General features: G+C 31.6%; 1 protein-coding gene across 1 annotated transcript; it reads left to right on the top strand.

Moving 5' to 3' along the window:
- The first annotated feature begins 1,067 nt into the window (after positions 1–1,067).
- Positions 1,068–22,764, top strand: LOC139494614 (U6 snRNA-associated Sm-like protein LSm4). Its single transcript, XM_071282776.1, has 5 exons — positions 1,068–1,183; positions 3,672–3,713; positions 12,113–12,211; positions 12,577–12,757; positions 22,478–22,764. Exons 1-5 carry the CDS (start codon positions 1,181–1,183, stop codon positions 22,576–22,578), a joined length of 426 nt encoding a protein of 141 aa, XP_071138877.1. The 5' UTR covers positions 1,068–1,180; the 3' UTR covers positions 22,579–22,764.
- Positions 22,765–23,549: the final 785 nt, after the last annotated feature.

The following is a 23,549-nucleotide window of genomic DNA, read 5'->3' on the forward strand; positions in this document are numbered from 1 at the left end:
AATTCTTGGGGGGGGGGGGGGATATGTTTTTTTTTCTGGACAATTTTTTTTTCTCGCCTCTGGCGAAAAAAACAATCTATTTTTTTCGCGACAAGTCGAAAACAATTTTTTTCTTTCAATTTTAGCATTACATATAGTGGCAGCTGAGGGTGAAACAAACAATTTTTTTTTCTCAGAATCAAAAACAAATTATTTTTTTCTCCAAAAACTGGAAACAAACTTTTTTTTCCAAAAAAAACCATAGCCGCCCCCCCCCCCCTCCCCCCCCCCCCCCCCCCACCCCCCCACCCCCAGAAAATCAAATGGTTGCTGCCTTAGATAAACTGTTCTCAGCACCGGGTATAACAAATGTTGACATGCATGATGCTAATCTTCTACGTTCACTATATTCGGTACAAATAACGACTTTTAACTGAGTAACTATTCACTATTTATACTGGGAACGCGGACCTCAAAGAAAGCACCATAGCAACAACTATACTAAAACGCGAACCTCGAAGAGCGCATGCAAGTAATAACTGTACTGGTAAAGCGTCATACATCAACTCTTTTTATGCTGTTTTTTAACGATTGAAAAATCAAATGGGATGATTCATAAAGATGTCAGAAAATACATATAAGTATAGAAATGTTATAACATTCATAAACTGGATCCGCCTATGCGTTGGCACCGTTACGGGTATGTGAACTCTGATCAGTGTTTATAGAATCATTTTTAAAATGTTGCCATTGATAACATAGAAATCATCACTTTCAAGTTGAACAAAAATAAAAAAGGTTTTGCCTCTTCAATTTACATAATTAAGTTAATAAAATTGTGACGAACTGTTTGATGCAGCTTTAATAAGACAAAAAACCATTGAATCATATTTGATTTAATGTATTATTACTTGTCAATGTATAACGACTAACTATCGTAAACCAAAAAAATAAATCTCTCTGCAAACCAAAAATACATGTCTTATAAAACATGATTTTGTCGTCAATGAAAACCGAAATTGCCTATTATCTATAAATTTTGATTACTGATCATTAAATGCAAATAAAATTAAATTGAAAATGATTTGAATATTGGGATAAACAAGCAAACAATTTAGTACATTTCGTTCTTCTTTTATATTCAGGTTCACAACCATACCATAAATGCGCCGGCAAATTCGTAGAAATTTCGATTCAGAAAATGGTACCAATTTAGCATTTAACTGGCCTATTTGTACATGAATTTATGTTTTAGCTTCTTTATTAAGAACAAGAAATGTTTTGTACTTGTTAAAGTAAACTATTCAATTGAAAACTCACAATTTTAGAGAGAGTTTCCAACGACAACACTGTCGTCCGAAACGGGCATGAAGTATTTGTTACTGGACGTTCAGGAAACCTCAATTAATCAATTCAACATTGTCCAATGTATGCAACACATGGTTGGCAAAGTATTACCCGCCCTGGAAAACCCAGGCGGGAAAAACCAGATTTTCCTGGGCTAGGCAATAGGGTATCAGGTCTGTTCGCGCCCAATACATTTTGGCACCCTACACGTACCAGGGGTGTGGAAATGCTATGCCCGACTCGTACATTTGAACAACCGGACAAGTAATTATTTTTGTCTTGGTTGCCCATGGACAAGTAAAAAAATATACAAAACAAAGTTCAATTCCAACAAAAATATAAAATTGATTTCAAAACGTATAAAAATGTTTAATTTATGTAAAAGAAACCAATGGTCAGCAAGTAAAAACATCAATGTTCATGACGATAAACATTACATAATACCGGAAATAGATTGATTACCAAAATAAATTAAAATAAGTATACGAACCGGAGTCACGTAAAATTGCATTGGCTTTGTCCATTGAGCCGGAATCATCAATTAGGTTTTATCCATCATTTACCGGAAGTGTCATTTCTTTCAATTTTGTATAATATTACAATTCAGATTGATAAACACTTAATAAAAAGCAGGGCAAGTAAGACAAAAAGAGTAATGAGTCGAGTAGAAAACCTTAAACGCAAATGGAGAACACAGAGTATTTAAAATATAAAAAAACAGAGAATTTCAGCCATTGTGGATATCAGTTTGCCGCTGGCTATCTAGGATGGAAATTCGCAAAATAAATTAAGTTTTTGTCTTATTTATTGATGAAAGGTCAATATTATGTGTTGTCGAAGTTTCAAATTAGAAGGGACTCTTTAATTGCTCATCAAGACAATAATAAATAATCTAGAACAAGAGTGTCAGTTTAGAGAAACACCACAACATCAATAGTTTAACTATTATTTACTAGTTTGCATTTCTTCAATTACTGTCCACTCCTCAAATTGAGTATATGTACCAACTGGCTACAATCTTTATTCAAAAACTGCTGCAAAATTGTCCTTTACATGTTGTTCATTGGTTGGTTTGCTGTTAGATTTCTGTCCCATTGATGTTAACCAATTTCTTACTTTCCTAATTTTTTTTTACACATATAGACAAATGGATTTCATTTGTTTGTCAGGCACAACAGTGCTTAGTAAGAATCACATATTAGCTAACAAGAAATACTTCAATATTTATTAGGATCATCAGGGCAAGTAACTTTTTTTCCGGACAGGTAAAATTTATAGTTTTACTTGCCCAGGGACAAGTGCTTACAACAAATATTTCCACACCCCTGCGTACGCACCTGGCATGTTCGCATCAAAGGTCTGTTCGCACCCTACACGTTCGCACCCAATTTAAAATCAAAGTCCAGTTGTCTTGAATAATTAGAATATCATGATTGTTGTTTTAAATTGCTTACATACATACATTTTGTAGTGTGAAATAAAGTATTTAATTGTTTAAATTTGAAATGCTTTGCAATCATATTGCTAAATAAACACCCGACAGGGTCATGTCATTAATACTTATAAAAATGAAAAGGCTGATTATTGTTATGTAAACATATCTGTGTCTAATCTGAATAATTACTTATTAATTAGTGATGTACATATACATGTTATAGATTTTGTAGAGAATTATTGAGAAAGGCTTTTTTCATTAATATTTGCCTAATATCACGAATGTGTCTTCATGTACACCTTTCTCATACATTGTAGTTGCTGAAATAATGCTTTCTCAAATGTATACACTTGTATTATAAGAATCTCAAACAAGTTAACTTATTTATAAACAAAATATGTTTATAAATATTTTAAATGTATTGCATTTGTGTTTAATCACTGCCCAGTGTTACCATGTAAAACCCAGTAAAACCTGGGTTTTCCCAGTATTTCCCACTGGGCTGGGCAATACTCTTTTGCCAACCTTAATGCAACATACGAAAATAATGACATTTTCGGACTCTGCAATATACTTGTCTAAACATAATTTCTTTCATTAGAAAGCTAAAACAGAATATTTGCAAACTTCAATAGACAGAGTTGTATACATTTTAACTTCTATTGTGAGGTTTTCACATACAAAAAGTACATGTATCTATGTTTGACAGTGACTACCAAAATCCTTTACCATCATGTTGACCACTTTAAAAGGTTATACATGTGTATAAAGATGATTTGTTGATGAAACCTTTTTTTCAGTGGTCAGATCCCTGTGTTAAATATATGAGCCTGGATACAAATGTAAATAAAACTTTACAGAGTGAATAAATTATCATTATGTGTCAGTAAAGCTCTGTTTTATTTTTCAGTTGCCTTTGTCCCTGTTGAGGACTGCTGTAAATCACCCTATGGTAAGTTTTCAAAATTTTCTCTTCAGTAAAACAACTAAAACTATCATTTGAAAAGTCTGACATTGTTCTTCTCTGTTAAGTTTATCAGTATCATCTGTGATACTATAATTGGAGCTAAACTGTCTTACAAGTGACACAGACAGACATCAAAAGTTACATTTATCAATAGGAACTCATTTTGATGTATCAGTCCCAATTATTTATGTCTCTAGATGACATCAAAAGTTACATATACATATAACAATAGGAACTCATTTTGATGTATCAGTCCCAATAATTTACGTCTCTAGATGACATCAAAAGTTACATATACATATAACAATAGGAACTCATTTTGATGTATCAGTCCCAATTATTTACGTCTCTAGATGACATCAAAAGTTACATATACATATAACAATAGGAACTCATTTTTGTCGAGCCTGCAACTTTTGTTGCAGAAAGCTCGACATAGGGATAGTGATCCGGCGGCGGCGGCGGCTACGGCGGCGGCGGCGTTAGCTCACTTCTTAAAAGCTTTATATTTTAGAAGGTGGAAGACCTGGATGCTTCATACTTTGTATATAGATGCTTCATGTTACGAAGTTTCCGTCAGTCACATGTCCAATGTCCTTGACCTCATTTTCATGGTTCAGTGACCACTTGAAAAAAAAGTTCAAATTTTTTGTAATGTTGAATTCTCTCTTATTATAAGTAATAGGATAACTATATTTGATGTGTGCGTACCTTGCAAGGTCCTCATGCCCGTCAGACAGTTTTCACTTGACCTCAACCTCATTTCATGGATCAGTGAACAAGGTTAAGTTTTGGTGGTCAAGTCCATATCTCAGATACTATAAGCAATAGGGCTAGTATATTCGGTGTATGGAAGGACTGTAAGGTGTACATGTCCAACTGGCAGGTGTCATCTGACCTTGACCTCATTTTCATGGTTCAGTGGTTATAGTTAAATTTTTGTGTTTTGGTCTGTTTTTCTCATACCATATGCAATAGGTCTACTATATTTGTTGTATGGAATGATTGTTAAGTGTACATGTCTAGCGGGCAGATGTCATGTGACCTTGACCTCATTTTCATGGTTCAGTGGTCAAAGTTAAGTTTTTGAGTTTTGGTCTTTTTATCTAATGTTATATGCCATAGGTCAACTATATTTGGTGTATGGAAATATTTTATGATCTTTATGTCAGTCGAGCAGGTTTTATTTAACCGTGACCTCATTTTCACAGTTCATTGCACAGTGTTAAGTTTTTGTGTTTTGGTCTATTTTTCTTAAACTATAAGTAATGTGTCAACTATATATGTTGTATAGAAGCATTGTTAGCTGTACCTGTCTGCCTGGCATGGTTCATCTGACCTGGACCTCTTTTTCAAGGTTCATTGGTCTTTGTTTAGTTATCTTGGTTAATGTAAAGTTTATGTGACAGTTGTAATAAAGCTTAGCTTTATACTTAAGACTATCAACATAATATCAATGATTAGTATAGAAGGCGAGACATTTCAGCGTGTGCACTCTTGTGATGTATCAGTCCCAATTATTTACGTCTCTAGATGACATCAAAAGTTCCATATACATATAACAATAGGAACTCATTTTGATGTATCAGTCCCAATTATTTACGTCTCTAGATAACATCAAAAGTTACATATACATATAATAATAGGAACTCATTTTGATGTATCAGTCCCAATTATTTACCTTTCAAGATACTATTCTAGTTTAAAATCATAGATCAGAGAAATATGTTATTAAGAATATATTTGAACAGATTGTGACTGTTTTTTTAAGAACAACCAGAAAGGATTAACTCTCCTATTGAAGGTCAAACTGCCATATTTTTCCATGTTCTTTTTTACACTTGAATGATAATACTCCTTCCTGCTTTGTTATTAACATCATCCCAGAGAGAACATGTATGTTTAAAAAAATGTGCATGCTGTGTGGTGAAATATATCCATTTTTACAGGGATTTACAAACATTAAAGTTGATTGTAAACCAAACTTAAGCCCTGTATCATTTAGGTATACCCTTGTCTGTTTTTTTAGAGTTTCCAGACTTGGCAACACTATTTAGATATGTGTTGAGGTCCATTGATTGATAACTATAATTTCTAAATTTATTTACAGTTACATTTAAGTCTCCTTGACCTACATTTCATGCTGCCAGTAGGACGTGAATTTTTGTATTAACTTAGATTCAATTTTATGGGACCTATGATAAAATATCAGTGATACATCATGTACATTGTTAATATATTTTGTTCACCATGACCTAATATCACAATCAAAATGATTTTGTTAATTTGGCATGTGAAAGATCCATTTTAAAGATTTGATAATGATATTGTTCAACCACAGCCCATTTATTTATGGTTGAGGGATGAACATTTTGTATAAGTTGACAGGTAGTGTTATACTGCTGTACTCTTATATGATCGAAAATCATAAATGCCATTCTATCCAGTACTTATACATGTACCTAAAAAGTATTGAAAAAATAACTAAAAATATTGGACATTAAAACAGATCACACTAACAACCACAAAATGACTTCTATGAGAAATAAGATTCACAAAGACAAACAGCAATAAACATTCACATCCATATTTCTTGCTTGAGGAACTTAGTTTGGTTCATATATTGACCCAGAGATAGACATCATTAATGTGTATACATTTTTAAAATATTTTATTGGTCTGATTCATTTGGATCATCATTTTGATTGCATTTAGTTTTGCCTTGAGGTCTTCATTGTTTATAAAGTGCAAATTTTTCCCATAGTTCCTTTAAGACAGAGAGCCACATTAATAGACCTGTATTATGTAATGCACTTATTTCATATTCATAGATGCAGACAAGATGCATGATATGAAGTACATGTAAAATTTACATGCAAAATATTACAAATTTTAGTACTTAAAAATATTTTTGACATCTAGCACTCAAAGTATACTAAAACCTGGAAGTATTATATTGACAATACTTCCATGACTAAACCAAGAACAAAGGGTGTGTAAGGGCCATCTTTAATTTACAATTAGATGTGAGATTTTGTTCAATTTTGAAGTCCTTCCTGTGTCTTTTATTTTCATAAATTTTTACACAAATCTCCCCTTAAACCACTCAAACAACAGATTTTGTGCAATAACTTATCAACTGTTCTTTTTTCATTTCATTTCTTTACACATATTTTGCTTTAATTTTGTATATCACTGCTATGTCATAATGATGTGTCTGTTACTAATATAGCAGATGACTTGAGAGAAATGGAATAAGAGCAGTAGAAAAGAGCAAATGTCATATAAATATCAAAATCATGATTAAAATTGGTTTATATTATTAAAGCAATTGATACTTAAAATATATTGCACATATGGACCATAATTTGCTATTGGGCTCGTTTCCTATAATGATAGAAAAGTGATAAAAATGTGTATTACTGTAAGAAAAGTTGTAACTACATCTAAAGATGCCTTTATTTTTATCAACATACAAGTGTATGCTACTCTTCCCTAGAAAAAAAATTGAAATTAACAAAGGAGTAAGTTCAGTAAGTGCAATATTTGGCCCCAATTATAAGTTCATGGTTACAAGACAATAATTGTTTTAAGTTACATGTGAAAAAGTTAAACAGAGCTGTTTTTTTTCAAAGTTTAATTCTAACACAACGATTTTTACATTCCAAAATGGTCAAGATAAGGGATTTTGGTGAAATTTGACAAAATCAGCGGGATTTCAACCAAATAAAGGACCAGGAAACATAGAGCGCAGGCGTCGACAAGCTTAATATTCAAATAAGACATGTTAAATGTCTTCACAAACATTATTTTAAAAGACCTTTGTTGTCGACGTATGCGCTCTATGTTTCCTGTCAAATAATCTTTGGAAATTTACCCATTTTCATTGATTTTTTCGTGAAAAATAAATATGAGTACAACTTGTGACGTCATAATGAAACGCAGAAACGTAGAATTTTAAACAAAATGGCTTATATCCTATTTAGTCAATGTATTAGCTATAATTTATCGTGACATTGGTCAATAAATCCGAATTTGAAATTTACGCTAAAAAAGTGGGCCATTTTAGGACCTTATCGAACATACTCCTTTCAAAGATTATATGACCGTATTTTTGTGTCGTTTCTCACGTTACTTTTCGCTTCCGAAGTGCATAACACTGACTGATTTATAGGTAATCGTCACTGGCAAATTCGTAGCTTTTGCTTTCAAATAATAAAAAACATCGACCAATAAGAATAGTCAGAAGAAAATGCCGAGAACTATAAGTATTTCTGTAGCAGGTGTAAGAACACTAGCGTTACTTTGGTTTCCGATTTCGTAACGCAAATTTTAGATGATGTAATCTGCTTTGTTGTAATAGAATTCTTTATATCAATATGCAAATATGAACTCTCGCGAGATGTTCAAACAGGTAAATCACAGATGATTTACATTCTAGTTTTGTTCTTCGTAATAATTAAGTTAGAAAATGACGTTATCATTATGCGTTAAATTTCACACGAAACAGAAGTCCAGTTATTTCCTTTTTTTTTATTAAAATTGTTTTTGTCGTTAAAATCTAATCATTTCCGGTCATACGTGAAACATGTGACTAACATGTGATCACGCCCACACAGCCCGCTATATGAAATACTAGGTCTAAGCATTGTTTTTGTTTCCAACGGGATGTTAGCAAACATAATCTGTAGACCTGTTTCGTCTTGTTTAAAAAAGGAAAATACAATTTTCAAAGAGATTGCGCCGGGGGTCTATTATTTTTCCTATGTGCATAATGTTACATACCATCTTGTGTGAAAATAAATGCCCAATGACTTGACAAAATCGATTTCAGATTTGACAGACGTTATAACACACTTCGTCCTTGGAAAATTCAATCAACATTACGTCTCTTATCATTGTGCAGATGCTCGTTGGATTGATTTTGCTTCAGCAGTAAATATTAATGGATATTTTAGGTGAATAAAGATAATTTAATAAAAAATACATGTTAATATACCGTTTCACTTGGAATGTACAAAGGTGGTATCTTAGTCACAATTTTTTTTTTTTTTTTTTTATTCATGTTCTGCAAACACTTTTCAGAAACGCAATAAACTTGTCAAAGGAGAAGTAAACTTTTACTATGCCTGACTTGAAAGGAAGTACTCTAATTATTTTAGCCCACTAAAGTAGGTTAAAATGTGGACACCATGTAGATGGTGTACAGGTCACAAATATCATATGGTGCCTATTTTAAAGATTTTAATTCAAAATTAAAAGTTTTTTTCTTTACTGGATTTAAAGAATTTTACATTGCCAATGATTTGGAATAAATTGTATATAACTGGAATTTCAAAACCAAATATAAAGACATTTTTTTGGCTAAAACATCAAGATACAAAGATTATGGTATCCTGTATCAATGAAGAAAATATGGAAATTTCTGAATAAATAGTACTAATTGTTTTCAAAACAAGCACATATTTAGGAGTTTTATAATACTGTTACATTCAAGATGGATTTTAAGAAAAAGTATACTGTGCAGATTATTTAAAGCAGATTTTGCAATAAAATAAAACTAAAAAAATGCTTTCGGTTTCTTATGGTTTCCTGTCGCGTTTAAAAAAAAACTTTAATTTAACATTGAAAATAGCTTTTAAATATTAACATGAAGCAAGTAACACTAGTAATGGTGTTCATTTATGTCTTTTGAAATATATTGCGCAAAATAAAGAAAATAAAGATTGGTTTCCTGTTTGGTTTCCTGTCATGTAAACGGTGAATCAAAATGTATTAATTTTTTCTTGAAAAACTCAATTGTTCCATTAATACTATTCTAACACCAACACAACCCACAGAATGAAAGTTGAAGTTTTAGAACTTATAAAAAAGGATACAAAAAGAAACCAAAGGCCGAATACCAAATTATGGTCCATATGTGATTGAAAGTATCTTAAATTGTCAAGAAATTTCAACAAATAAATGAACTTTATGTAAATAAATTATTAAAAAGTATTTATCATATTTTAATTCCTTGTTTACCCTAAATACATGTAAGGTAATGTGCTAATTAAAAAGAAATCTTTAGATCTGATATTTTGATGTATCTCAAATTCTGTGTTGCATAGGTGTTTAGGATAAAAGATTTGTGATATAAAAACATTTTTGGAAGAATATTTTTAAGTAGAAATGGATCAATTTGGCATCAATCCAATGCCATATTTAAAGTATCTCAAACCATTTTTCCGTCATTTTTTGCAGAAGAAACTAAAATTGTTAATTTTCAAGGCATTGTCAGATGCATATCATACCTTTTTTATAAATTTTGTAAAATTTTACAATCAGATTCATTTAGAAATAATACATATGATGTTTCATTTATTATTTACAATAACCAAGTAATTTTTTTTTAAAGGCCATTAATTAAATTTTTTTTTTATTTAGGTGTGCTTGAGTATACATACAAATTCAATTGTCTATGTATTTAAGCACTGTCCTCCTTAGTCATCCTTTTGATACTTTTGATTACTTTTGATTACTTTTGATTACTTTTAACATATTCTTTTAGTTAGATAGGATCTACTGGTGATGAATCAACAATAATTTACATTACTATTAGTACGTTCCATTTTAACAACTATTCTGAGGCCTTTCTCCTTAGACATGGTCCAGTGACTGAATTAATGAGCTATCTTCAATGTTATGTTTTCTGCTTAAGTTAGTTTTATAGAATAAAGTTTTGATAGATTAATGATATTTTGTTTGAAAGAGCATAACTATAAGTTTATATCAGGTTATCATGGTTATGGTCCAGGCATTTTTTCTAACTTTTATGCCTACTGGCAAAACATATATCTGTGTCAACAGTTTATTCTTATTTGAATTATAAGGTTTTTTTTACCCCTGCCGTAGCGGAGGGGGCATTAAGTTGTACCCTTGTCTGTCTGTATGTACGTCCGTCCTTCTGTATGTACGTCCCAAATTGGTTTCCGTTCTCTAACTTAAGTTTGCCTCGACCAAATGTTATGAAACTTACCAGTATACACATTGCTAATTAACGCAAAACACAGATCAAGTTTGAATTTTAATGGCGTCACTTTAATCATTCTAGAGTCATGCCCCTTTCTTTATACATGGAAATATTGCAAAAATTTTAGTTTCTGTTCTCTAACTTAAGTTTGCCTTAATTAAATGTTATGAAACTTATACAAATGCTTATTACCATAAAAAAAGATCAAGTTTGAATTTTGGTGGCGTCATATTCACCGTTGTTGAGTTATGCCCCTTTACAAATGAAAAAATGCTGAATTTTTTGTTTCCGTTCAATTACTTAGGTTGCCTCAACCAAATAATATTAAACTAATACACAATGCTGATTACCACAAATACAGATCAAAAACGAATTTTGGTAGAGTCACATCAATCATTCTAAAGATCTGCTCCTTTACAAACAGAAAAAAAGTAATCTTATGTTTGTTCTAAAAATATCAATGGTATAATTATTTAAATTTATTTTTGAAATTGGAGTTATCTTCCTTTGTCCATAGAACGGTTGCAGTGACACCATCAAAATTCAAACTTGATCTGTATTTTATAGTAATAATAAGTGTATAAGTTTAATAACTCAGCTACAATTATGGATAAAGGAAGATAACTCCAAGATAAAAAAAAATGTTAACCAACTACAATTATGGAAAAAGGAATATAACTCCAATTTTAAAAATTAATTTAAACAATTACATCAACTTCAACCAATGCTTTACACAATGCAATGTCCACTGAAAAAATTAAAATAATCTTCACCCATCAGTGCTTACAAGCACTTTGATTTATGTTCTTCAGTTATGTCCCTTTATAACCTTATATGATATTTTGTTTCCGTTCTCTGACTTAAGTTTGTCTCAACTAAACTAAATTTAATGAAATGTATATATAATGCTTATTACCTCTTTACTCAGTTTAAGTTCCAGTTTCGGGAGCTTCATTTTTACAGTTCTTTAGTTATGACCCTTTATTATGTTATATGCTAGCGGGTGGCATCATCCATGTCCGTATGGACACATTCCTCATTTATTTCATCATACGTGATATACACTCTTGTGCTTTAGTGTTCATGTATTTCAGTTGCATGCAGGATAAGGACCAAACATTGAGCATAAGATTTCATTGTAATATTCTAATTAAAGGGTAACAAGAGGTCTGTATTTCATGGACTCTCAAGTTCTCTGTAAATGGCACTGATAAATATGTTAAAACAGCTTCTTGTATTTTTTGATAGTTATTTTTTTTATTAACAACCCTGCATACCATCGGGTATCCTCTTTAGTGACTCTACCTTCACTTCACCACTAAGGCGTTGGTTCAGCAGTTTTTTATTTTTATTTTATTTTATTTTTTAATAGTTAGTGGAGTTAAAGAATGGAGAAACATACAATGGACATTTAGTCAGCTGTGATAACTGGATGAATATAAATCTCAGAGAAGTTATTTGTACCTCAAGGGTAAGTTTATATATATGTAAGGTGGTAATAAAGACTAGATATTCAAAAAAATGATAGTAATTGATTGATTGACGTTTGAAGCTGTTTTCAGATAATTCATAGTAGCCAGTTTTTATACACCCAATTATGGGGCATATTATGGTAACATATCTGACATTATCTCAAAAACAATTTAATTCTGTCTTATGTTAAAGATGGCCCTCACCCTCCTTTTTTTTTTTAGATCAGATCTTGGTCAATGTTTAACATCTAACAAGTAAAGTTGCTACTCAAAGACTGTTTTAAGATTACAGATGTGTTGCAGCATTTGCATGCCAAGAATGATTGATAAGTATAATTTATAAGATTAGCATTTATAATTTTAGGATGGTGATAGATTTTGGAGAATGCCAGAATGTTATATAAGGGGAAGTACAATTAAATACCTCAGAATACCTGATGAGGTCATCGACATGGTAAAGGAAGAGGTCATACAAAAATCTAAAGGTCGTGGTGAAGGAAGAGGTGGTGGTAGAGGAGGTCCACAAAGAGGAAGAGGAGGACGAGGTATGATACTTTTCAGGGTGAAAAGTTTAAATTTAATCAACTTCACACAGTAGTTAAAAGTTACAGTACTAGTTAAATCTCTGACAAAGAAAATCCCATTATTCAAATATTCTCATGTGAAAAGAGGGCTGTCTGGCCTGTAGAAGTTATACTGGAAACATTATCTGATTGTAATTTGGCTTAGGATTTTGTTAGAATGGGGTCTATGCTGTGTTATTAAACCTATATTTTAAATTAGGTCATACAACAGGAACTGCAGAATCTAAAAACATGATTGGAAATATAAATACAATTGAAAATAAGGGAGCTACCATTTGATTTTTATTGCCTTTTTATGCCCCACCGTAGCGGAGGGGGCATTAAGTTTTACCCTTATTCGTCTGTACATACGTCCCAAAAATGGTTTTCGTTCTCTAACTTGAGTTTGCCTAGACCAAATATTATGAAACTTATTCACAATGCTCATCACCACAAAACACAGATCAAGTTTGAATTTTAATGGCCTCACTTTAACGGTTCTAGAGTTATGTCCTTTATAAATGTAAAAAATGCAAAAATTTTAGTTTCCTTTCTCTAACTTAATTTCTTAAAGGGAAAATTCACGATTTTTTACTTATGGTTTAAATATGTTCATTATGACATAATAAATATATTCACAAAGTTTTATCGCTATATGTGCAGTAATAAAGGAGAAATTCAATAATTAATGAAAAAATATCAACTACTTCCTGTAGGTCGTGACGTTTTCTCCTGATTTTTGCATGCCGGGATTTAAAATACAATCATTAAAAGTCTTGGTTTTTAATCATATTTTAACGTAATCGTAAGCGCGCCGATGACTTATGCTTTATCTAATAACCATCCGATAATAAGAAGATAAAACGCACAGACGTTCAATTGTACTCATTCGTGAGATAAATTATCTATGTTAAACGTATATATTCGAATTATTTTTGTAGACAACACAAAAAGTTATAAATTTATTTTTAATAAATGCATTTTCGGACTGATAAGGTGAACAAATTAAAGTACAATAATCTGTCAAGACAATATGTTGGTGTACTATTATTGACCTTTTACTATCTCTGCTATGACTAGGTTTATACGATGTGTGTATTCACGGTTCTGTGGCAATACTCGTAGATGGCTTGTTGAAAGGTAAATTGTTATTTGCACTTCGGTATTTAACCACGCCTCTAGGGCACACCTTGCCAGGTGTGACTGTCTATTCGGATCAGTGGGAGCATTTAATACACACATTAAAAATACATATTCAAGTTAGTGACAAATAAAAATTGGTCGCCGTGGAATTATTTAATTATATTTGGTGCTATTATTTATTTGAATTCAAATAAGTTAATTTACTAAGAAATACACAATTTTCGGTTAAAGACGGGAAACTTAATTCATATGTCAGAATGAAATGATATACAAGTCTTGTCCTTGATTTATGTCTCATAAAAAAGGGGGACTTAGAAATTAGAAATAGCTTTACTAAATCATTTTTATTTGTCTTTATTAGGCGAAAAAATGTACGAGAACACTTACATTTAGACTTTTGAAAGCCATGTATTAATTAATATATGAAACTATCTAAAGATAACTCTACCGAAGCGGAATATAATATGTACGAATAAAGAAAAAATACTTTTGTATTGGAATGGAATCGAAAAATTACGAATAGATATTCTTTTCAAGTGTGAAAAACGTCGACCAAATTTATTCATAATCGGGAACGTCCTTATTAAAATCTGAGACTACTATAATAATCGTCGTCTCCCAACGTATATATATACTTAAATAACTATTTGACCAACGATGTTTAAAATTAAAGACAACGAATTTAATGTTATCTTTCCCTATTTTTGAATGTTATTATAAGTCTGTTCAACTTGCAAGAATACCCCTAAAGCGGACAAATATCCGACAAGCAGTTTATTCTTTAACTTCATTGAATATCAAGAAAGAAAATAAATCCCGAAATTGATACTCAATAGTTTTCCTAGAAAATATTCACATCCCTTGAGGATTATTAGTGTACGTCCAGTTGCATATATTTTACATGAATGTTGGAACAATTGTGATGATGACAAATTTCGTCCTTTATTCGAGAACAATCTAATTGATATATAAATCTGTGAGTTTACTATGTTCTTAACTTCGATGAACCAAAGCAAGTTATAAATTGACCTGTATTTAAATCAAATTGTTTCTTTTTTTTCTTCTTCTTCTTTTGGTATACAATAGTCTATCGAATTCGTTGATTACATACTGTTGGCATACGTGGACTAGTCTATTTACAAAACTTTTACCACAATTTACACAAAATGTATGTTTCTTTCTTATGTTTAATGTATACATGTATACATATTTTAAATTGCGCTACTGACTATAGTTCCGTAACTTTCTACCCAGGCGTATGTATACACGAATTGTCGACAAGTGCGCACATTTTTTTAAATCAATAATTCTGGTATGTTCCAATCTGTCCTAAACTATTGACAACGAGTATATATTACATTTTCCCAAATTAACCCTAGGAAAAATATGTAAATAGATTTGTATTTCTTCAATTTTTTTTTTGTATTATTTTTTTTTTATAAATAATATTATTTACACCAGAAATGTTATTTATAAACAAGCGTATGAGTTCAGTAATGACTAGTATATTATATCACTTTCGGACACGCAAGACAAAAATGTATATTATACATGCACCTGATAGTTCAAAATGGAAAGTTATAAGTAACGGTCGTGTACACTGATCAATACCTACAGAAGTGAAACGATGCATGAACTTGCAAGCCCGCCGGACAGGAAATCGATTGAATACCTGGACGTGTCACCTTACACCCCTTCCAATACCTTTGGGAGTAATACCTTTAGCCGACCCTTTAGCCATGCTGGTGATCCGATGAGGGAAGATCCGAATTTATTTAAATAAAGTTTATTACTTGAAAGAATTATGAACGAATTAGATTTTCGAAAACAATTTCCACGGAACACTTATTTATGATTTGAACTTTGACTTTTTAACTAATTACAATATTAACAGTTTAAAAATAACAGACTATATGGTTATTTAAAAATATAAGACCATTTTCCGTATCAAGTTAGTCAGTCAGATAAAACAACCGTACGATTGACAAGATATCGACACGCAATTACGACTACATCGTTTACTGTAGTTTTGTTCCTTTGTGGTTTATAGACATATCAGGATTTTTCATCGGAGAAGGTGACAAGATGGCGGAGAGCAGAGAACTGATACTCAAAATTTAAAATCGATGGTGATCTCTTATTTAGCGGAATAAAACTTTAATATCTATAAATTTGAGCATTTTTATACAGAATGGACATAATATCAATTTTTGATTTTTTTGCGAAGTTTCCCTTTAACCAACAGATATGAAACTTATACACAACGCTTATTACCACAAAATACAGATAAAGTTTGAATTTTACTAGCATAACTAGAACCGTCCTATAGTTATGCCCCTTTATAAATGGTAAAATTACAAAGTATTTAGTTTCTGTTCTCTAACTTAAGTTCACCTCATCCAAATGTTATAAAACTTATACACAAGGCTTATTTCCACGAAACACAGATCAAGTTGAATTTTGATGGCATCACTTTAACCATTATCAAGTCATGCCCCTTTACAATTGAAGAATTGCGAAATTTTTAGTTTCTGTTTTGTAAATTAAGTTTGCCCCAAACATACATTATGAAACCTATACACAATACTTATTACCGCAAAACTCAGATCAAGTACAAAATTGGGTAGCGTCACGTTTATCATTCTTGAGTTATGTCCCTTTATAATGTTGAATGCAAGCCAGGGCATCATCTGTGTTCATTGGGATATATTCTCCTTTTTTTATACATAAATTGTCATCCTGCCTATTTGTTTTGCCAAGTTGCTCATCCTGCCTTTAATTTTTACTCAAAACTCCTGTTCTGCTTTTGAAACTTTGTAGATAATAAGGATATGTAGATGTGCATATCGAAAGGAAATTATGATTCAATTTTTTTCTAGCAGTTATGAACTTATTGGTCTCAATATACTACAGTCTGTCAGCCCTGTTCTTGTCATGGCAACTCCTGAAACCACACAACAGAATTTTATAAAACTTTGTAGATATGGCCAACTAAATTTAATTAGTAGATTTTCATCAAGATTTTTGAAAAAAATGGGGCAGGTGGGAGGATTTTATTTTTTATTTCATATGAAACCCTCTGGTGACATGTTCTTCATATCTGCAAGTGAAATACATTAATAATAAGCTTATATCATGTATATATATGTGTAAGGAATCATACTTAGTTTTCTTAATTCTTAATTGTAGCAGAGAGATTTAAATAAATAATTCTGATTGGGAACCACTGTTTTACATGTAATTGCCGCTTTAAAACCCTATTTTTGATAAGCAGTAAAAATGTGGAGAAATGCTCTCTTCAGTTGGACTACCTACACTAAATTTACTTTACTTTCTTAGCGATGGTTTGTAGTCCCAATGAAATGGAGCAAATGCATTTGAATGCATCACAAGAATTATTAGTACAGAATAAAATAAAAAGTCAAACCGTGTTGAAAATAATAGGGTTGGTGCTTTTAAAATATTTATCCAAGATGCAAATATAATAACCAAAACATGAACTTAACAAAAAAGAAGAAGTTGTTCAATGACGCTATTAAGGGTATTGGGACCGAGGGTGTTTGCTGTTTGTTAACAAAGCTGGTTGTTAACAAAAAACAATAGTGATAGTTAAATGTTAGGGCTTACAAAATGTTTGCCAACTCTTTGGACTCAATAGATGGTCATAAATCTCGTAAGTTCGTGCTTGTGTCAATTTTTTTAACCCTTTTCTCCATGTAATTTTTAGCTCACCTGGCCCGAAGGGCCAAGTGAGCTTTTCCCATCACTTTGCGTCCGGCGTCCGTCGTCCGTCGTTGTCGTCCGTCGTCGTTAACTTTTACAAAAATCTTCTCCTCTGAAACTACTGGGCCAAATTAAACCAAACTTGGCCACAATCATCATTGGGGTATGTAGTTTAAAAAATGTGTGGCGTGACCCGGCCAACCGACCAAGATGGCCGCCATGGCTAAAAATAGAACATAGGGGTAAAATGCATTTTTTGGCTTGTAACTCAAAAACCAAAGCATTTAGAGCAAATCTGACATGGGGTAAAATTGTTTAGCAGGTCAAGATCTATCTGCCCTGAAATTTTCAGATGAATCGGACAACCCGTTGTTGGGTTGCTGCCCCTGAATTGATAATTTTAAGGAAATTTTGCTGTTTTTGGTTATTATCTTGAATATTATTATAGATAGAGATAAACTGTAAACAGCAATAATGTTCAGCAAAGTAAGATTTACAAATAAGTCAACATGACCGAAATGGTCAGTTGACCCCTTTAGGAGTTATTGCCCTTTTTAGTCCATTTTTAACCATTTTTCGTAAATCTTAGGTATCTTTTACAAAAATCTTCTCCTCTGAAACTACTGGGACAAATTAATCCAAACTTGGCCACAATCATCATTGGGGTATGTAGTTTAAAAAATGTGTGGCGTGACCCGGCCAACCAACCAAGATGGCCGCCATGGCTAAAAATAGAACATAGGGGTAAAATGCAGTTTTTGGCTTATAACTCAAAAACCAAAGCATTTAGAGCAAATCTGACAGGGTAAAATTGTTTACCAGGTCAAGATCTATCTGCCCTGAAATTTTCAGATGAATCGGACATTCTGTTGTTGGGTTACTGCCCCTGAAATGGTAATTTTAAGGAAATTTGGCTGTTTTTGGTTATTATCTTGAATATTATTATAGATAGAGATAAACTGTAAACAGCAATAATGTTCAAAAAAGTAAGATCTACAAATAAGTCAACATGACCAAAATGGTCAGTTGACCACTTTAGGAGTTATTGCCCTTTATAGTCAATTTTTAACCATTTTTCGTAAATCTTAGTAATCTCTTTAGAAAAATCTTCTCCTCTGAAACTACTGGGCCAAATTTAACCAAACTTAGCCATAATTGGGGTATCTAGTTAAAAAAATGTGTCCAGTAACTCGGCCAACAAACCAAGATGGCCGCCATGGCTAAAAATAGAACATGGGGTAAAATGCAGTTTTTGGCTTATAACTCAAAAACCAAAGCATTAAGAGCAAATCTGACAGGAAGTAAAATTGTTGATCAGGTCACGATCTATCTGCCCTGGAATTTTCAGATGAATCGGATAATCGGTTGTTAGGTTGCTGCCCCTGAATTGGTAATTTTGAGGAAATTTTGCTGTTTTTTTTGTTATCTTGAATATTATTATAGATAGAGATAAACTGTTAACAGCAATAATGTACAGCAAAGTAAGAACTAAAAATAAGTCACTATGACCAAAATAGTCAATTGACCCCCTAAGGAGTTATTGCCCTTCATAGTCAATTTTTAACAATTTTGTTAAAATTTGAAGATTTTCAATAACATTTTCCACAGAAAGTACTGTTATAGATAGAGATAATTGTAAGCAGCAAGAATGTTTAGTAAAGTAAGATCTACAAACACATCACCATCACCAAAACACAATTTTGTCATGAATCCAAAGTGTGTCCATTGTTTAATATTCACAAAGACCAAGGTGAGCGACACAGGCTCTTTAGAGCCTCTAGTTTTTAAACATACTTGATTCGCATAGGATTTCTTCAATAAAAAAAATCATCAAGTTTAAAGTAATAATTGGATTCTATATTACAAAAACAAATATTTCATAAATGAAATTCCAGGCAGATATTTTCATGAATATCCTTTTTATATTAGATACAAATTTCATAAAGTCTGCTACAGATTTCACTGAGACCCTACACAGGCATCAAAAGGCGGCATTATAGAGTAAAGGGTGGAGTCCAAAGGTGTCATTATGGAGGAAATCATGTTTTTTGTACCAATGTATTCCAAGATTCTTGCACTTTCAAAAAACAAATTTATCATATAAATTTAAAAAATCCACAGTTTTCTAATCACAGAAATTTGTGACATACCACAGGCACTTGTTTGTATCCATGGGAAGACCCACTATCAACATATTGTTATTTTGATATAGAGAAGCAAACATCCTACATCATTTTGGTTAAATATACTCAAAGAAATATGAAAACAGAAATTTGAAACCGGAAGTTTTGAATGAAAGGAAATTACCCCCCCCCCCCTCCCCCCATATAGCATTAAAATTAATATTTTCTGGCTGTCGTCCCAAGGTAAAAGGGTAGGTCCCAAAGTTGGTTTTGGTTCTATTTCTTTAGTTTGCCTCTGCCAAATGTTATGAAACTTTATGACAATGCTTTATATTACCACAAAACACAGATCAAGTTTGAATTTTGGTAGCACTGCTTTAACCATTCTAGAGTTATGCCCCTTTACAAATGGAAAAATTGCTGATTTTTTTGTTTCCATTCTCCAACTTAAATTTATTTCAACCAAATGTTGCAAAACTTATACTCTATACTTATCATTATCACAAAACTCAGATCAAGTACAAATTTGGGTAGTTTCACTTTTACTGTTCTTCAGTTATGTCCCTTTATAACTTTATATGATAGGCAAGTGGGGATATCATCTTTGTCCCATTGACACATTCTCCATTTTTTTTTTTGTACTCTATTTTGTGTTTTGGGCAAACACTTAAGAATAAAGTGAGAAAAAAAACCAAACAGAAATAATAGCCAGCTGTCCAAGATCATCAAAAAGGAGATTTCTGTCATAAATTTTATTGTAGTCTAGCTACAGTGTTGGATACAGTGACCATTGTTGAATATGTATATAGACCTAAATGGTCCTTGAGTTTTAAAACCTGTAGCTTGAAAACAATCTCAGTGACCTATCATTTTTATAATATATTCAAACATTTCTAAATATATACGGTATTACATTTTGACAATGTATCAAAATATATACGGTATTACATTTTGACAATGTATCAAAATATATACTGTGAATGCATTACTATTTGTAGGATACAAATGTTCATGTTATTGGTGGGTACAGGTGAACCATGAATTGAAATTGTTCACAATTTACACTTTATCTATAAACTTTGTAAACATAGATTGGCAAATCCATGGAATCAAATACCCAGGAAATAAGTTTTCTTCAATCCACGAAAATTGATACCCACAAAAATAAATGAAACCATAGTACTACATTTTGACAAAGTATCAACAAATTCTACCATTTTTGGTTAATACATGTACTTCCATATCTAACTCTATGTGACAAAATTAAAATAGGTCTTTTTTTTTCTAGTATTGTGTTTAAACTATTTTATCGACTTATACATGCTTCCAAGTTGAAAAAAAGAAATATTTTCATCAGTATCAATAAACATAACTCTCAAACAATAAATATGGATTTATCCAAATATAAATGTCCCATGTTTAGTATCCTTATTCCTAAAATACATTTATTGAGGTAAAGATTTATGTACAAGGGTAAAATTGGGATCAACAATTGCCTTTTGTCAGAAGAGTTACAAAAAATACATAAATAAAAATCTCATTTACTTCATAAAACATAATCCAGTCGATTAAGAAAAAAATGCATCAAACATCCATCTATCATAATCCCTTTCACAACATTATAACATTAAAATTTATCTTTACACATCAAAATTTAATCTCTTTAATCTTCTCATGAAGTAGGAGGGAAAAATAAAATGAAGCATTTAAATCTTAATAACATTACATAATAGAAAACATTATAACTTAAATCCTATGTGATTTCCAGTGCATTTATAACTATGCTGATATTTTGGCATTAAAAATAAGAGGTGTTTATATTAGATCAAAGAGATAGATTTTCTTGGTTGAAAATGATACTACTATGAAATGATATCTAAGTGAGTTTTATCTGTACATCTGAGGAAATCATATTTTTATGCCTGTTTTATGTCTATTGTATCACGGTGAAACAAAAAAGATTGAGAAAAACGATAAACGATATAACTTACTTACCTGCTTATTAAAATTATTAAAAACAAATTTCAAACATATAAATTTTCTGTGAGCCTGTATAATTTTAATGAGATGTTGTATATTATCAATGATTATAGGTTTATGTCTGCAGGTGGGCTTTGCATGTCCAATTTGACCTGTAGTAAAGTCATAATATCCCGAATTCTTCAAAGTATTTTTGTAAATAACAATGCATAAAATATGAATTTACATATCATATAAAAGATACAATGTTGTACTTTAATGTTATACATGATATAACAAGTTCAACAAATGAAAGGAGACTCTATAACCTAAAACACAATTGAATTAATCATTTTGAAAATATCACCCAACTTTTTAAGTGCAATATTGAAATATATAACATTGTTTGTCTTGAAAAACTTGTCAATGAAGTTGCACAAAAATATAGTGAATAAGTGGAAAAAATCTGAATTCCTTGCATTCTTGTCTTCATTTACACTAAATTTCAATGTAACAAAACAAATAGCTAAATAAATCATGTAAGAATTCATTGCCCTGATGTAGCTTTTTTATGCTGATGCTGCATTAGGCAATCTTCAATCAAAAATCTTAGAATTCAAATATGGAAAAAAAATTAATCAAATGCCTCAGCTACAAATTAATTCACAAATGTCTGCAGTGTTATCAAATTTTTGAATGATTAATTCTATCATTAATTTTTTGCACAATTACAACACTGGTTGTTTATTTTCAGGTGCGTTTGGTAGCCGAGGTGGAGGCCGAGGAGGAGGGGGTGGAGGTGGTGGTGGAAGAGGGGGTGGACGAGGAGGAGGCAGAGGAAGAGGAGATTCATAGTGTCTATCGTTGTTGTGTTGTACTGTATGAATCCTTAGTGTATGTTTGAGCTGATCAGTAAATTCTGTATGGATCATTGATGTGTTACTTAGATCTGATCGATTGACTGAATGAAGGAGTAACTGAGTGTGGATATGACAGATGCTTCTATAAAACTTCACATCATTAAATCTTAATCATGATTGATATTGTACTTATAATTTTTTTAATTTGAGAGATTTGTTTACTCCCTCAGCAATTTGTAGTTCACATAATCACTTAAGGTTGAGAATACAAGGTGTTGACATCAACAAGGATTTGCACTTACAGAGTCATACATCAGGTGCCATAAGAGAAATGATCAAAGAATTATTCTATTTCTATGTCGTTTGATGAAGTTGCATTGTATATCATATATAGATTGAAAAGTTTAAATGAAGTTTTACATCAATGCATTTTAGGTATTGTAAACTATATGATAGATCCCTTCTGACCTTTGTTTAATAAGTTTATACCAACATTCATATCTTGGATTCTGATAGATGTGGGATGTTGAAATGTGTAGTTATATTTTTTACTACAAAAAAGACCATCTGATGTTGAATATGAAGAGATGCTGACATAGTCAATGAGATAGAACCCAACAATAGAAAAACTAATAGACATCTATTCTTATTATACGATTGCAAAAAAAATTTGCGTTCGTATAATGGTATGATGTCGTTGTCTGCGTCGTCCAAAGAAACATTTGGTGTCCAGACAATAACTTTAGTTTAAGTGAATGGATCTCTATGAAATTTTATAAAAAGGTTCAATACCGCAAAAGGAAGGTTGGGATTGATTTTGGGGATGATGGTCTAAACTAAACCATTTTGGAATTAAGGACCCAAAAGGGGCCAGAACAAGTATTTTTCTACTTTCAGGATATCAACTTGTGTAATAGTATTTCAATTGCTCTGAAATTGTACCACAATGTTTAATACCATAGGTAA

This window comes from Mytilus edulis, chromosome 1 (assembly GCF_963676685.1).
Source record: "Mytilus edulis chromosome 1, xbMytEdul2.2, whole genome shotgun sequence".
NCBI classification, from domain to species: Eukaryota; Metazoa; Mollusca; class Bivalvia; order Mytilida; family Mytilidae; genus Mytilus; species Mytilus edulis.